This window comes from Pongo pygmaeus, chromosome 16 (genome assembly GCF_028885625.2).
Source record: "Pongo pygmaeus isolate AG05252 chromosome 16, NHGRI_mPonPyg2-v2.0_pri, whole genome shotgun sequence".
Classification (NCBI taxonomy): Eukaryota; Metazoa; Chordata; class Mammalia; order Primates; family Hominidae; genus Pongo; species Pongo pygmaeus.
In genome coordinates, this window is record NC_072389.2 from 61,323,034 (window position 1) to 61,341,305 (window position 18,272).

Below are 18,272 nucleotides of genomic sequence, written 5' to 3' on the forward strand. Positions count from 1 at the left end.
ACTAATTCTACATTACGGTGAGCTGTATAATTATTTCATTACATATTACAATGTAATAATAACAGAAGTAGAGAGCACAATACATGTAATGTGCTTGAATCATCCTGAAACCACTAGACCTCATCCCCGGTCCATGGAAAAACTATCTTCCATGAAACCGGTCCCTGGTGCCAAAACAGTTGGGGACTGCAGTTCTAGAAGATCAGAAACATGGCAGAACTGACCCACCCAGAAAGCTACTACCTCTCCCAGTCAGAAAGGCAGATGATCAGGAGTCATCATCAGAAATGATGACTTCAAGAATATAATCAATCGACGTCTGGAAGCCACCACCACCACTACTTCGGTGACTTCCTATCAATATGTACAAAGCAAGTTACCAGATACTGGAATACTTTTGCAGAAAAATTCGATGTTTACATGACTGTGCTCATCAGCAGAAAAAGCCAAAGAAACAAAACAATATGCTCCACCTCATTTCCACTCCCCAAATCTCAAGTAAGCGCACTTAACTGGGGAGCCTATTTTGGATCCAGTCCATTAATTTCAATGGAGTGTGGGAAACAGTGTTTAGTTTTCCCACCTCCATATCACAGGGAGGTACATGGGAAGGAGGTGGGAAGTGATGCTGAATTCCAGTCCCCGCATCCACCACACTGCTCCCCAATAAAGATCAGCGCGTGTTATTCTCTACTGTTAATCTCAAGTGACCAGAGCAAATCTGGTATAAATTATACTACACTTCCTCCTTTGTTTGTTAACACTTTAATGGTAAAATCCTGCACATGCAGCCAGGGTGATCTCTTACTATAAGTCACTTATATGTGGAAGAAGAGCCAAAACTCACTGAAAAGTGAGAGAAAGGTATTATGATCTACATTTTAGCATACTTCAGTGCTAATATGCTCAGACACTGACTCAGCGACTATTCACTATATACTGATTAAATTACAATTCTTTCACTATCTTCTGTCCCATTTCAAATTATTTTTCTCCCTGTTTTAGTTTCAAATTTAAAATAAGAATCTTCTCCTTTTGTTGTAATGAAAAAGCACTTTACTTTTAATCAACAGCAGAGGGCTGCCTATTTCCAGACTAGTCTGTGAGTTTTAGAAGTGACATAGCTGCAATGCTTTCTTCCTTTAACAAAAGGGGTGTTTGGTGGCAGGGAGGAGGGGGGAGTGTGGTTCTCATCCTTCTTTTACTTTTGTGATGCACCAGAAAATAAATGGCAAATGATAGTGGAGACGGCAACCTCCACAAGAAAAAAAGTGACTTTTATCTTTCCCTCAGTCGGAGGCTCACACTGTCTTTTTTCCCTCTCTATCCCTGGTGCCTAGCACAATGCATGGTACAGAGCAAACAGTAAATGAATGTCTGTTGAATGAATAATCCAATTACAATGGAAGAAGTGGAAGATTCTTCATCATCATGTCTCTTATCTTCCTATCTCACTCCCTTCCTCAATGTGGACAAAATAGAGGGGGGACAGAAGCAAATTAGAGTCATGGAACTGACAGCCAGAACTCCCAGAATGCCAGAATGTGAATGGGATAGGCCACATTCCATGAAACTTCCTAGAAGTACAAATCCTTCAGCAAGTTCAGGAAATCCACATTTCAAAGGGTGGAGTTTCTGGCCTTTGGCCCCAGTCCTTACCGACCACCCATTAACTGCCACAATTAGTTTTATTTCAGCTGGGCAGAGGGGTGATAACTGAAAACAGAGAAATTACTAAAGCAGATAATTAAAAACACTGTTCATGTACCAAGAGGGAGAAAACAGATGGTGAATGATACCTTTGGCACTATTTTCTTTAAGATCAACTGGCTCTGCTGGAAGGCGGTGAGATGAGAAATCTGCAACTAGCAGGGCCTACCTGTGAATACAGCAGGGAAAGAAAGTCCAAGGCCAGCCTGATTGGGTTGGACACCAGCCTGAAGTTAACTGCACTGGGCAGTCTATGTAGCAAGCAGGGAAATCTGACTGATAAGAAAGCGACCACAGGTGAAGTGCTGTACTATCTTCTGATGTCATCTACAGAATAAAGGTGCCATTAGCTAGAATGATATCTTTAGCTATAACACATTGACTATTGTTTCTGAGGGACTATGAGCCGCCACCATTTGTCCATCATCACTTTGTTTCTCTTCTGGCAGCAATAACTAGGAAATTAAATTCTAATCGCATCACGTAAGCATTCTCAAAATATCCTGAAATAACTTGACTGCATTAACAAATTGCCCACCCTTTATAAACAAAGAACTCTCAAGAGAAGTGTAAAATGTTTGACGACACCAAGGTACTAAGAGAAGGAACAATACAACTTAAGTATTACAATACTTAAGCAAGCAGTATAAATTAGGTTCATGGATTTTCAGTTAACTGGGTCTAATCTTGATAAAAGGTACATGTGGCAGCTTAGCCAACAAGAAGGCAAAAAATTTGATTTTTTTCACTCGGAACCAGTCACTGTTAGACTATATACAGCCTTTTCATCTCCCACCCATTTGCATTTTTGAGACAATCTCCAAGAACACACAGAAGCCACATATCATTTACGACGGAACAACCTTTCCAAATGGTCTTACAATATTTTTAATAAGCATAGGCATAATCAGCATTAGTTATTTAGCTGAAAAGAAACAGCTTTGCCTTCTTCAAATCCCAGAGCTTAATCTAGTTTTCAAAGGGAACAGATGTGGTAACTTCTTTATAAAGTATGTATACTTTTTTGGCTTTACTTTTTAACATCAACGACGACCGGTGAAATAAAGCATGAACTTCTCACACTAGACACTTGTTGCTAAAGAGGAGGAGGAAAATTTACGTTCCTGCTCTCCCATCCCTGTCTCTAGTTAGGGGATTAAAAAGGATTTCAGATAAAGAATAAAAAAATAAACCAGCGAATGACAATTCACTTGGAACTCTCCAGACCGAAGTCCGTAAAGTTAAGTCGGCCCGGCCTCCGCCAGAGCAAGCAAATCAACAGCGGGGATGCTGCGACCGTCTCCCAACGCCTGGGAGCTCTGCACACCCGGCGGGGGTGGCAGGAAGGGGCTGGCGCGGTGATATGCGTCCCCCACCAGCCGCCTAGCCCCCTCCTCAACACTTCCTGAAGGAAACTGACAAGGAAGGCGGCGGCCGCTCCGGGAAGGGGCGGGTGTGGACCCGACAAGCTTGCTCCCTCCAGCGAGCCCCCAGCGCCCGCGCGCCGAGCCGCCCCCACAGTCCCCGCGGCGCCTCGCGCGCTCCCCGGGCTCGCGCCGAGGGAGGAGGGGCTGACAGCGGAGCCTCCGGTCGTGGCCGCCGCCGCTACCTCCCCGGGTGCGGCTGCTGAATAACCCGAAGGGAAGCCCGCCCCGCAGCCCCACGGTCCCCGCACCTCGTCCTCCAGGAGCCCGAACACCTCCACCGCGCAAGTTGCCATTTCCGAACGCTTCCAGCAAACCGGACGCGCTCGCCCCCGCCCAGGGCAGGCAACTGTGGAGGAGGAGGAGGAGGAGAAGCGGGAGGAGGCGGGGAAGAGTTGGAGGAAGAGGAGGAGGCGCTCCCTCAGCGACAGCAGCGCCTCCCCCGGCGAGCAGGCACTAGCGGCACCCGGCAGCGCGGCGGGAAAAGGCCGGTGGCGCGCGCTCCTGGGGCTGGGCGGGGGCGCGCGTGGCGGGGCTCGGGGGGTGGGGAGGGCGCGCGGCGGGGACCGTGTCGTGGGGAGCGAGCGTGGCGGGGCGCGCCCTCGGTCCCATCCCCGGGAGGTGGGTGGTTGACGGGCCCGCCGGGGAGTCGGGGAGCGCCGGGAAGCCAAGCTGCAGTGTTCCTCAGCAACAAGTCTCGCTGAGATCCGACCCAGAGTTCGGCCTTTGACTAGACGCCTGGGAATCCGTGAGCTTAATCCCCGCTTGAATCCCAAACGGAAAATCATAGGGCTTTCTTGTCAGTTAAGGCTGTCATTCCAATAAGAGGCTGGAACTGGGGACCGCCAGGGAAAGCCTGAGCGTGGCAGCAAATGGGGAGGCCTGGAGGGATCGCAGCAGTCTTGGACTCGGGATCTGAAATTCTCTCCCTAGGATTTGTAAACAGTGCCAGTTCCTAAGCTATTTGCTGTCCTATGGTCTGTCCATCTTTAAATCCCACCAGTAACAATCCAACCTCCAGGCTGACCCTCTAAACCTGCTTTAGCTGGGCGTTGAGCCGCAGCACCACCGGAAGGCAGTGACGAAGAGGGAAAAATAAAATGAACTAGGACCTCCTGTAGAATAACTCCTGCTGTGGAATAAGGTTATGGAATAATCATGCTTTTTAGTATTCCTGTCTGATGGGCTTTATAGTTCCATAATTACAGGAAGACCTCCACCAAATAAGGCATCCATAAAAGAGTCTGGGGAGAATTATGAACACCCAGGCCACAATTTATATCATGTTGTTTTTATACATTTGCAGAAATTTGCACAATTCTGCAATCTCAAAATCTAATTTTTATTTTCCTCAATGATTTCAGAATAACTCTGATTTATTTTTAACAGTTTAAGATGCTACGTGGCAACAAGGCTATAGCCCATATTACTGGTTTGTTACATAAGATTTTTGTCGTACTTGGCCAGGCGCGGTGGCTCACGTCTGTAATCCCAGCACTTTGGGAAACCGAAGGGGGTGAATCACCTTAGGTCCGGAGTTCGAGCCCAACCTGGCCAACATAGTAAAACCCTGTCTCTACTAAAAACACAAAAATTAGCTGGGCGTGGTGGCGGGCGCCTGTAGTCCCAGCTGCTTGGGAGGCTGAGGCAAGGGAATCGCTTGAGCTTGGGAGGAGGAGGTTACAGTGAGCCGAGATTGCGCCCTTGCACTCCAGCCTGGGCGACAGAACAAGACTCCACCTCAATTGTCGTACTTTATGTTTGGTAGGATCCATTTCATTCATATAATATATATCAAAATTCTGTTAATACACAATTCAGATTTCATCAGTATTAGGGGGAAAGAGATAGCACTTAATCAAACGTGACTACAAAATTACAGAATGGTCAGGAATTGTTGGCTTACCTAAATCTAAAAAGCCATGAGAGCATTAATTTGTTTTTTAAGTTGTCACATATCTGTGGGATTTGTGGGTTAAGAATAAAATAATCTGAAAATACCGTGTGCCCTTCTATTTTACGAATATTTCCCTCATCTCTCATGATACACATTTTTATGTTTAATTTTAAGTTAGTTAAGTCATTTGAATTTAAGTTAATTCAGTGTCATTTCAGGGCACAATTACAAACGTGTAAAAACAGCTTCCGTTACAGCTACTAAAATTTAATGAATATATGAGAAGTATACACAGCCTAAAACTGGTAATTAAAAAAAAAAAAATCAGTAAATCCCGAAGGGATTTATAAAGTAAAGCAAATTGGCCATTTGATGTACCCAATAGGTATTAGTGATGATACCTTTAAAGACCACTGATTTGACTCATGATTTCTTATTCTGTCTTTCTGAATATGAAATCATGAAGAATTAAACAGGCAGCTACCAATACAAGATGAACTAGAGTAGTTATTGTATCCCAGTCAACAGCTAGGAGGGGCACCTGAAATTAAAGGAAGCTCAAATCTAGATGGTGATATCAGCTGGTGGTCCAATAACCACCACTGAGAAAGCTGTTTAGAATGAAGAACTCCTCTACCTATCACTCAACTGCGCAGAACTCTCATGAAGGCCTTTTGTCCACCTAGGCTGCCTTCGATTAGGTTCATGTTGATTTGGTTTGAGTATGTGTGTAACCATGTGAGGCACGTGTGAAGAATGTGACATGGTGCATAACAATTTATTCTGTGCCTCATACCTGTGCTAGGGATCATCCCAAGTCAAAACCCAGGCAATTCTAGCAACCTCCAATAGCATCACCCCTTCTATCTCTTGTTCTTGAGTCTTGTCTCCCTTCAAATCTGCCTTTACATGAGGCTCCAAACTGATTAAGAAACAAGAAATGAATGAAAACCAGTAAACCTGGTCTAGACTTTCTAGTAGTCTATGTACTTAGCTAACCCTTTTTAACTCTGCCTATAGATTTCACTGTGATGCAGAAATTGTTTCTAGTTTTTAAAATATCACCCCTTGGGATCAAAATTTGATGTGGAATGTAACAATATGAAAGGTAACGATACGAAATGCACTTTAATGTTGGTAATTAATTCTCTAAGGGATATAAAAAAGTCTTGTTCAGAAGTTTTCCTTTAATTCTCTCTTACTGTTAATATCTGCTGGCTGCTTCCTTTCTAATAGTTAATGTTTGAGATTTTTAAGGTTCATTTTTTCTTCCACTGGAAACTCCCTGGACCTCATCCATTGCCATTGCCATTACCATAGTTTCAGCTATTCTCTTCATAGAGCCCATCTCAGATCCAGAGCTCAGTAGTGCAAGAAATGTTTATTTGATTTTCCGAAATGAACTAAGTTTCTACCTCCAGTGGTAGAATACATAGCCCCAATCAATTCATTGGTCTTCCCTGAGCCTCTTTTTGCTAAGCTGGATTCTGACTTCTAACAGGCTGTTGTGCTCCCTCATCTTGGTGATAAAGGTTCTCATCACTCCCTCCTGGAAATAGTAGATGTATCTGTGTTCCCGCTGGCCTCTAGCTGTGGACATCTTTATCAAGTACAATTACATTTGGCTGTTAGTTACCTAAACTAATAATATTTAAAGATTCATGTTATATGGCTGTCATGTAAAGTCTAGACAGTGGGCAGGGCAGGGTTAATATGGCTAGTTTGCTCTGCCAAAGCGTCAGAAATTCAGGCACTTTACGGCTCACTGCTCTGATGTTTGTAGGTGTGACCCTTATAGTCTAGAGAGTGGCTCAGGCTTCAATCATTACATCTATGTTCCAGGTAACAAGGCAGAGGAAGGAGTAAAGAAGAGAGTTCAGGTATCATGGTCATCTTTTAAAATGCCTTCCTCACCCCACAAGGGGTGGGAGGTAGTGAGAGAGACGGCCAGGTGCAAGGCAGTGGGACCCAAGTGTGTTCAAGGAAGGGTTTGCTTGGTGGACTGGTGATGGCAGAAATGGGAAATTAGTTATTTGTAGAGACAAGTGATCCAATAAGCAAATATATGAATGATAATGAGAACCACATTCGTCACTGTTGAAGAAGTTACAAGAATGGAAAGAGAAAACTTGAATCAGTCTTGTGTTGTTATAATGAAATTGGTGGTGTTGATATGAACTCAAAAGCTTTTAACATATATATATAGTATATAAATAAATGTAGATGTAAACCTCTGCTGCATACACACACACACACACACACACACAGAAATATTTTCTACATTTGTACTCTAAGAGGGCCTGGGAACAATGACACCCCAAAAGCAATGAGCATATCTTGCATCCATGTTTTAACTTTTTACTAAAAGAAACCAGGGCTCCTTGGAAAAATGGCTGATTCCAGGACTAGGACAACGCAAATAAAAGTTGAGCCTGAAACATCTTGTTATCCCAGAAAATAATGAAAGTAATGATGGAGACAGAATAAAAGGACACAGGAACCAACCTGAAAAAAGCTCCCACTGGCCAAAGATGGTCTAACTTGAGCACTAAAATAAATTATGATAGCAACAGATTATAATCCAATGAATAATTCTGGTACCATGAGTTCATTACAGATATAAATTATAATAAATGAGTACATTCAAAGTTCAATGACAAATGAGATTTTTACAGGGTTCAACGTGTATTTCCACAAAGTACTTAGTTACATAGATTAAAAGGCTGAAAGATACCACCTTAATCAAATGATCAAAGTGAACATTTGACAAATCAAAATCTTGCAACCCATTGCTTTTCCTCCATAACTTGGATCTAATCATGAGAAAACAAATCCAATTTAAGGAACGTACTACAAAATATCTGCCCTGTAATCTTCAAAAGTGTCAAGGACATAGAAGTCAAGAAAGTTGGAGGAACTGTTCCAGACTGACAGATTAAAGACACTGTATTATGATTCCCTAGAAAAACAGAACCAATAGGATGCAGATATATAAAGAGATTTATTATGGCCAGGCATGGTCGCTCATCCCTGTAATCCCAGGTTTGGAGTGCAGTGGTGCTATCCTGGCTCACTGTAACCTCTGCCTCCTGGGTTCATGTGATTCTCCTGCCTCAGTCTCCTGAGTAGCTGGGATTACTGGCATGCGCCACCATGTCTGGCTAATTTTTGTATTTTTAGTAGAGACAGCGTTTCACCATGTTGGCTAGGCTGGTTTTGAACACCTGGCCTCAAGTGATCTGCCTGCCTTGGCCTCCTAAAGTGCTGGGATTACAGGCATGTGCCACCATACCCAGCGTCAACATATTTTTTCTACCAGGAGTTTCAAAGCTCTATTTTAAAACTTATAAGCTGAGCATTGACTCATCTTTCTCTTTTCATTTCTGTAGTAACAGTTCTAGCCTGAGGGCAGTAATCAGAAAACCTCACTGCTGTCTGACTGGAGCCAGAGGAAGGGCAGCAGGATATTCCAGGAATATAAGTAGTTATCAACAATAAAATTTCACAATACCTTGCTATAGCTTCCACACCCTTATCTCTTACCTAAGCTTCAGACCTGTATTTCCCACTAACTGTCTCTGCCTTGGTATCATGAAAAAAGTCTCAAACTAAATAGATCCCAAAATAAATTCATCATCATCCTGTATTCTGTGTCTCTGGAAATAGCATTATTGTCTATCTAGTTGCAAAGGCTAGAGACTTCTGAGTATTCTAAAATTCATACTCCCTGCCCATTCCTACAACTTCTTCCTATCACCAATTTGTTATACAATTGAAATTCTTTCCTCTTCTACCTAAGAATTTTTTTCTCTTCTTATTGGTATCCATGACTAATGTCAGTACACCCATCATTGTCTGGTAATTGGCCCAGACTGGTAGCTTTTTGTCTTTTTTGTCTCACCCTATATCTTCTGAGACAAATGTTTGCATGCAGTAATTTTTTTTGAGACACACTCCCAAGCAGTAGTGTGCTGGACTCAACTCATACTGGCATCCAAGGTACAATTGTGTACACCTCTATCCAACTGCAGATTTGGTGATGTCATGTTGGTAGCTTGAAATTATGACGTATTTATATCACAGAAATAGGCAAACGCTACAAACCAAGATATTTTTTTTTTTTCCTGGAGAGGCAGTTATTAAACATTTATCGGAACATGACTGAGCCTAGGAAACACGAGTGAGGGACAGAAAAGAGTAAAACAAGGAATGGCATAAAACCCATGCAGTGATTTTTTAAATTTTTTAGTTTCCTTTACATGATTAACCTGATTTGGGCTCGATATCAGTAAGGATGCTTCGGGAGCCATATAGAATGTACCTCAGAATTGTTCTACCAAGAAGGGAGTATTTATTCATTAGTTTCCATTCCCCTTTGGACAGGGGTTATTTCATAGGATGTTAATATTTGCAGATTTTCTTGTGTATAGAATGGCTGAGTTGGCTCCTACAGGTATGTCCAACAGCAGTGGCAGTGAGGCGCAGGGGCAGAAAGTGAAATATACATTAAACAACTAAAATGAGTTGCTGTCTGGTTACATCTCTACATCTTTGGTTGCTGCAGCAAGGACTGGAGTAAAGGTTAGTTGAGAGGGTATGAGTCAGAGTGCAAGAGGAATCTAATACACGTGCAAATCTGCACCACACTTAGTCCTTTCTGCCATAGAGTCTTTGAAGTGTGTCCAGTAATTACCTCTCCAAAAGACTTGATAGACAAGGGTTTCAAGGATAAGCTGCAGCATCTACTGTGTAACTGGTCTCAGGGCCATAAATGATATGCATTATCTCTCTCCTATACCACCCACTCTCAATTTTCCCATTCTTGGCCAGTAGTTCAGCAAATCTAGGTTATTGCCTGGTGGGGACTCAGGTTTTCCTCCCCAAGAGGTATGATTTGTCAGTTGTGTTATACTTATTGGGTCATGGTTCTAGTAATTGCCCATTTAGAATTGTCATTGGACATGCAAGTACTAAAATATGCAGTGAATCCCCTGAGTTCCAAACATATGCTTTCTTGTCTTTCTTGTGTAACTCAACCATAGCTCCTATACCTCCTTGCCAATACGGTAATTACTATGTTTGTCTATTGGTCCACTAACATGAGAAGCTCAAAAATGACCAAGTGGTGGTCATAGCTTCCAGTACAGTGGGACCCTTCCTGTGTCTCCTGGAAGAAGCATCCCTTCTACCCCATAGTAGGAACTAGGATTCCTAATCTAGCACTACCTAAATTGTCTTGCAGCTCTCCCTGAATTAGTCTGGGAGTTCTTTGAATATAGGAACTGTACTTATCTTCCCATTGGACACATAGAAGCCAGTCAACAGTTATATGAATGATTATATTTGCCAGAAACAGGGAAAAATGTATATGTAACACTGATTTTTTTCCCTCATAAAATCTTATTTATGGATTTTATGCTGTTTCTTATTGCATATGACTCAATTCTGCAATAGATAAACCATATCTATACCATTAATATGCCGTAGTTCAAAACCTTTGAGCAAATGCTGTTGTTTATTTTAGCTCCCAAATATAAAATAAACTTACAAAGAACATTCCATTTCAATTATTAGCAATTTTTGAGTGGTAAAATGAAAAAGAGGTTAAAATATCAATATTACAAAAGTGTTGCCTTTCTACAATAACTTGAGCTTTTAGCTAAAATGAGTAGCATTTAGAATTTTTCCGATTATATTTGCCTGAATTATTAAAAAAACAGAAAGATAATAATTTGAAATGCAAAATGCGTTATATGGTTCCTAGGAGAAGAAAAGACATTATTTGTAGTTTCTTTTACCCTAGTTATTATTATTATTTTTTTTTTTGAGAGTCAGTCTTACTCTGTCACCCAGGCTGTAGTGCAGTGGCGCGATCTCAGCTCACTGCAACCTCTACCTCCAAGATTCAAGTGATTCTCCTGCCTCAGCCTCCTGAGTATACACTAGCTCTTCTTAATTCTGAATAGGAGAATCTGCCTATAAAAGTGATTTTTAGTTAAACATTGAAGATATTTTTTCCATTTTATTTTAACATGTAGAGTAAAAGCATTATAAATAAGGATTCCTACTAAAGGTCTGGTGTTTCTACACTATCATTTAAAATGACTCAAATGTGTGAATGAAAATAAGATTATCTCCTTATAAGATCAAGAAGAGAAGTTGGCAAGCAATTAGAAGTGCTTAATATTATTCTATAGGTAATGTAATGTCTGTGTGTAGTTTTGTCTTTCTCTATATGTAATATTTCTGAGGCAAATAAGTAGTTTTAAGTTACATACAGCTTCATATGTGTAAACCATTTGATAAAATGGTCTCCAACTTTTTCTACCAAAAATAGATTAACATTCCAGTTTTGTTTTTAAGAGATGATGAGTGATAAAATGGCTTGAGGGCTTTGCAGGAAGCCGCTTATAAATTAAGCTAAAGGTCTTGTCTACCTGTACAAACTTGTTTAGCTTTTGGTTGAAGAAACTGAAGAGCAGATAAATACTTTGTAAGCAACTTTCACGATAAATTTGTAGCATGTGAATTCTTCCTTTTTCTTCTGACTCATTTCTGAGGCCAAAACTAAAGTAACTTCTGCTATGGTTTGAATATGTCTCCCGAAGTTTATGTGTTGGAAATTTAAACCCCAGTGCCACAGTGTTGAGAGGTGGGATCTTTAAGAGGTAATTGTCAGCTGGGTGTAGTGACTCATGCCTGTAATCCCAGCACTTTGGGAGGTTGAAGCAGGAGGACTCCTTGAGGCCAGGAGTTTGAGACCAGCTTGGGCAATATAGCAAAACCCTGTCTGTTAAAAAAAAAAAAAAAAAAAAATTAATAAAATTAATTAGCCAGGCATGGGGTGCATGCCTATAGTCTTAGCTACTTGGGAGGCTGAGATGGATAACTTGAGCCCAGGACTTCAAATCTCTGTCCATTTAAAATTACGCAACAGATATTCTGTTATAGCAGCACAAAGTTTGAGGCAGATATTTTCGAGGTTAAAACACTATCTGTCACTGAGCACAGTGGCTCACGCCTGTAATCCCAGCACTTTGGGAAGCCAAGGTGGGTGAATCACTTGAGGTCAGGAGTTCGAGACCACCCTGTCCAACGTGGTGAAACCCCATCTCTACTAAAAATACAAAATTAGCCAGGCATGGTGGCACATGCCTGTAATCCCAGCTACTCAGGAGGCTGAGGCAGGAGAATCACTTGAACCCAAGAGGTGGAGGTTGCAGTGAGTCAAGATCACGCCATTGCCTTCCAGCCTGGGCAACAACTGGGACTACAGGCGCATGCCACCACACCCAGCTAATTTTTTGTATTTTTAGTAGAGACAGGGTTTCACCATGTTGGCCAGAATGGTCTCGATCTCTTGACCTTGTGATCCACCCACCTCGGCCTCCCAAAATGCTGGGATTACAGGCGTGAGCTACTGTGCCTGGCCAACACCCTTATTCTTAAAGGGGTGTACAACCAGGGTTTCTTTGTTGTTTATTTTTTTTCTGCCCATTTCTCCCCAAGTAATCCCTAGCTTCCTGTCATCCTTTTCCTTTCTTTTCTCCACCCTCCATTCCCTCACTGAATATACTAGGAACTCCAATATCTTCTTTTCCTTAAACCGCAGAACAATTCAACTCTTCAATCGAAATTTAGCTCTAGGCTCATTTTGCATACCTAAACATATCAAGGTATTCAGCAGAACAAAAGGGACTTTCTTATAACAGAATGCACCCTCTTTAGAAGAGAACTCTCCTTATAAGTTAGCAATTTTAAACATTCTTCTTTAAACATTCTAGCGTTCTTGGTTGCACTAAGGATATTAAGGATCATGTTTGGTCAGTGTGCCCTAGAGGAGTAATTGGCAAGAGACCCCCAGTCTAGATGCTCTTGCCACTGTGGGTATGATTCTTTTAATTCTGATCTTAGACCTGGATTTTATTGCTATTAAGTTTGAAGGCATTCCCTTGTAGTACAGATGCCAGTTATATTAATTTCTTGCTTACAGTCAAACATTCCATTGTACTCAACTAGGGTTCTATCATGTATAAGAGAAACACATTTTTTTCTGCCACTTTACATATAAGGTATTTGTCTTTTTTATAAAAGGCAGTACTGGTGGCTCATGCCTGTAATCCCAGCACTTTGGGAGGCTGAGGAGAGCGAATCATGAGGTCAAGAGTTCAAGACGAGCCTGACCAACATGGTGAAACCCTGTCTCTACTAAAAATACAAAAAATTAGCTGGGTGTAGTGACGGGCGCCTGTAATCCCAGCTACTCAGGAGGCTGAGGCAGGAGAATCACTTGAACCTGGGAGGTGGAGGTTGCAGTGAGCCAAGATCGCACCACTGCACTCCAGCCTGGGCAACAAAGTGAGATTCTCTCTCAAAAAAAAAAAAAAAGCAGTGCTGTTTACCTCAAGAGTAATGTCAATTTCTTCCTGAAACTCAAGTGGATCTCAGTAAGAAACTAATTATTATTATTTTGGGGGAGATTTTTATTGTAAGGATCAAGAGAATCAAAAAAAAGAACAACCAGTTCTCAGGAAGGAGAGAAACTGGAATAGCTCCCGGGGCGTCAGAAGGGGGAACTCACAGACAATCTTAGGGGCCACCCTTGGGATAACTTGGCACTAACTGCCTTGTGTCCATATGACTCTGCTAGAGATTTTATTTTATAAACATTTTATTTTACTTTATTTATTTGAGACAGGATCTCACCCTGTAGCCCAGGCTGTAGTGCAGTGGCACGATCTTGGCTCACTGCAATCTCTGCCTCCCAGGCTCAGGCAATTCTCCTACCTCAGCCTCCCAAGTAGCTGGGATTACAGGCAGATGCCACCACACCTGTCTAATTTTTGTATTTTTAGTAGAGATGGGGTTTCGCCATGTTGCCCAGGCTGGCCTCAAACTCCTCTGAGCTCAGGGGATCCTCTGTCTCAGCCTCCCAAAGTGGTGGGATTACAGGTGTGAGCCACTGCGCCCGCCATTAAAAACATTTCAAATTGAAGTACAACACACAAAAACTGAACAGGTCTTAAGTATACAGCTGAATGAACTTTTACCAAGTGAACACACATACTAACTGGCACCCAGATTAAGACTCAGAACATTGTCTGTGCCCTAGAGTCTTCGTGTTGTCTACTAGTCATTGCCTCCCACAAATGTTCACTATTCTCACTTCTATCACAAATTTGTTTTGCTCATTTTTGAACTTTATTGAAATGAAACCATACAGTATGCTTTAATGTCTGCCTTCCTTTGCTCAAAATTATGCCTGTGCAATTGTCATGCCAGACTCCCATTGGCCCCAATAGGGATGGCATCCTGTCTGAGAGGCTGAAGAAGAGACGTGGAGACAGCAACTGAGACATAGGGTTTATTGGAAGAACTTATATACAGGGATGGTCCAGTGGCAGTGGCTGGACAGGAGAACCTCTCCCATTTGTAAAAAGCGTGCCGTTTTTACAGCATTTTTGCTTAGCACCCTCCATCTAGCAACCTCCATCTAGCAGTTTTCATTTAACCCAAAACAAAGGTCCTCAATCCCATGTACAGCCTGCATTCCAAGGGATGGACTAGGGGTTCAGATGCCCTTTGTAGATAAGGAGGGAAACTCTGGGTTGACCACTCCCAGGTTCCTTAGCTCGGAACTCTGAACACACATTCCTCTTAGACCATAGGTTCATTCTTAAGGGTATACTTAAATCATTGCTGTCAGGTGCATCTGTCATACAGCAATGTGTGCTACTGTTGCATACAACAGTAACTTGTTCTGATTGTTATACAGTATTCCACTCTATGAATATTATACCCTTGATATACATTTGGGTTGTTTCCAATTTGGAGATATTATAAACAAAGCTACAAATGAATGTTCTTGCACATGTCTTTTGGGTCACCCATGTTTTCATTCATCAAGAGTGGAATTGCTGGGGGATAAGGTAAACACATATTCAGATTTAGTAGACTATTGCCAAATGGCTTTCCAAAGAGGCTATGCCAATGTACATTCCCAACAGCAGATGATTACTTTCAGTTGTTCCAGATCCTTGCTAACATGTGGTATTATCATTTTAAAATTTTGTATCCTTTCTCATATGTGAGTAGTGCTATCTCATTGTATGCATTTCCCTGATGACTAATGATTGAGCACCTTCTCCTCATATGTTCATTGAACAATTAAATATCCTCCTTTGTGAAGTGCCTGTTTAAGTATTTTGCCTGTCTTCTTATTGGGTTGTCTGTCTTTACATTATTGAGTCCTTTATTAGAATTCACACCTAAAATTTAAATTTCCAGAAAAGCCTGGGCGTGGTGTCTCATGCCTGTAATCCCAGCACTTTGTGAGGCAGAGGTGGGCAGATCACTTGAGTCCTGGAGTTTGAGACCAGCCTAGGCAACATGGCAAAACTCTGTCTCTACAAAAAATACAAAAATTAGCCAGGCATGGTGGTGTGTACCTGTAGTCCCAGCTTCCTAAGAGGCTGAGGTGGGGTGGAAGGATCACCTGAGCCCAGCAGCCATGATCACACCACTGCACTCCAGCCTGGGTGACAGAATGAGACCCTGGCTCAAAAAAAAAAAAAGAAAAAAGAAATGTTAAGTTATCCTAAAAAGCTCTCTGGTTCTTAATAATTCTAAAATTGTTTCCCTGCAATATTATTATCAAATAAGAATCAGGAGTAATTTTAGTTAAATTACTCCTGATAAATATGTAACATAAAACATATAAATATGTTATATAACAGATAAATATGTTTGGTGGAATATAACATGTTTATATTCCAACAAATATCATCTAATATTCTATGTGTTTTATTAAAATCTTATATTCATGTAGTAATAGTATTTTTCATTAATTGATATGGTTAGGCTGCATCCCCACCCAAATCTCATCTTGAATTGTAGTTCCCATAATCCCCACATGTTGTGGGAGGGACCCGGTGGGAGGTAATTTAATCATGGGGGCAGTTACCCTCATGCTGTTCTCGTGATGGTGAGTGAGCTCTCATGAGATCTGATGGTTTTGTAAGGGGCTTTTACCCTTTTTGCTTGGCATTTCTCCTTGCTGTTGCCATGTGAAGAAGGACATGTTTGCTTCCTCTTCTGCCTTGATTGTTAAGTTTCCTGAGGCTTCCTTCCCCAGTCCTGTGAAACATTGAATCAATTAAATCTCTTTCCTTTATAAATTACCCAGGCCAGGTGTGGTGGCTCATGCCTGTAATCCCAGCACTTTGGAAGGCTGAGGCCGGGGATCATCTGAGGGCAGGAGTTTGAGAACAGCCTAGTCAGCATGGTGAAACCCCATCTCTACTAAAAATACAAAATTAGCCGGGCGTGTTGGTGGGTGCCTGTAATCCCAGCTACTCGGGAGGCTGAGGCAGGAGAATCGCTTGAACCTGGGAGGCAGAGGTTGCAGTGAGCTGAGATCGCGCCATTGCACTCCAGCCTGGGCAACAACAGCAAAACTCTATCTCAAAAAAAAAAAAAAAAAAATTTACCCAGTCTCAATATGCAATCTCTGCCTCCCAGGTTCAAGTGATTCTCCTGCCTCAGCCTCCCAAGTAGCTGGGATTACAGGCGCCTGCCACCACGCCTGGCTGATTTTTTGTATTTTTAGTAGAGACAGGGTTTCACCATGTTGGCCAGGAAGGTCTTGATTTCTTGACCTCATGATCCGCCCGCCTCGGCCTCCCAAAGTGCTGGGATTACAGGCGTGAGACGCTGTGCTCAGCCAGCACTATTCTTTAAAAAATTAATACATTATAAATAAGGCTAAAGTCATTTTTTATTTGAATTCTCCAAATCCTAGTACCCTCCCCTGTGCCAGAAGTAGCCATTGTTTTAAGTATGATGTGCACAATTCACTATGGTAAACAGTATATACATTGTTCTACAACTTGCTTTTTCCCTTCCACACTTTGTCTTGTTATGCTGTGTTGCATACTCATCTAATTAATACATTTCAGCAGCTTTAAGGAAAAATACAATATCAGTATACCACAATTTATTTAAGCTATTCCCCTATGGATGTCAATTGGGCTGTAAAGAGTTTACCTTGTTTCATATGACTTTCTCACATAATAGGGAAGACATTTCTATACACAAAATTGATCAAAAAAGCTCAATGTTTAACACACAGAAAAAAATTACATTTGCAGTCAATACTTTTGTATCTATTCTGCAATAAAAACTTATATGTCTTTTTGTATCACTTAAAACATACAATGAGGGAATGCCCTCTTATTCAAAAATTCTGTGATTCTGTAAGTATTCCCAATAGGATATGCCAAGTTGTTTTTTGTTTTCTTATCGTACACTGGATAGGTAGTGGGTTTTGTTTGTTTGTTTGAAATAGGTCGGGCACAGTGGCTCACGCCTGTAATCCCAGCACTTTGGGAGGCCGAGGCGGGCGGATCATGAGGTCAGGAGATCGAGACCATCCTGGCTAACACGGTGAAACCCTGTCTCTACTAAAAATACAGAAAATTAGCTGGGCATGGTGGCAGGCGCCTGTAGTCCCAGCTACTCGTGGGGCTGAGGCAGGAGAATGGCGTGAACCCGGGAGGCAGAGCTTGCAGTGAGGTGAGACTGCGCCACTGTACTCCAGCCTGGGTGACAGAGTGAGACTCCATCTCAAAAAAAAAAAAAAAAAAAAAAAAAGAATAAGGGTGTTTAACATTAAAGTTGTTGGCATTTTTACAAGATAAGTCCCCTATCCATCCCCAAAATATTTGATCATGTTTATTAAACATAAATATCTCTTTCATGTACGTGTGGATCTTGAATAGAAGGGTATGTTTCAGGTAAAGGTTGGTATGATGTTCAATAGACAGCATAGAGTTCAACATACACTAGAGAGTGAGATGACCCATAAACTGAACCAGAGCTAGTAGTAATGAACATATAAACATGAGTACATGTAGAGTTCAAAGAAATCTAAGGGATTGCTTTGAATTTCTCTAGAGCCTGGAATAATCATTAAAGTCACTCTCAGTATAATCTCATGGGCAAGGAAAACTTCAATTGCTCATGGTGTACACAAGTCTTTACTGGGTTAGGTGCAGTGGTTCAAACCTGTAATCCCAGCATTTTGGGAGGCCAAGACAGGAGGATCACTTGAGCCCAGGAGTTTGAGACCAGCCTGGGCAACATAGTAAGACCTCATCTCTACAAATAATTTTTTTAAGATTACCTGGGTGTGGTGGTGTGCACCTGTAGTCCCAGCTACTCAGGTGAGGTGGGAGGAGTGG

The 18,272-nt window shown here is 41.8% G+C and overlaps 1 protein-coding gene across 2 annotated transcripts in view; it reads right to left on the minus strand.

Moving 5' to 3' along the window:
- NEDD4 (NEDD4 E3 ubiquitin protein ligase) overlaps nt 1-18,272 on the minus strand; it is a 613,929-nt gene that overhangs the window by 165,690 nt on the left and 429,967 nt on the right. Inside the window, exon 1 of one of the 2 annotated variants that reach the window (XM_054451602.2) lies at nt 3,386-3,560. The exons of the other annotated variant lie outside the window; for it this stretch is intronic. Coding sequence (XP_054307577.1) covers nt 3,386-3,430 — 45 coding nt within the window. The 5' untranslated portion in view covers nt 3,431-3,560. Of the gene's footprint in view, nt 1-3,385; nt 3,561-18,272 lie in introns of those variants that run through there. 2 annotated transcript variants of the gene reach the window in all.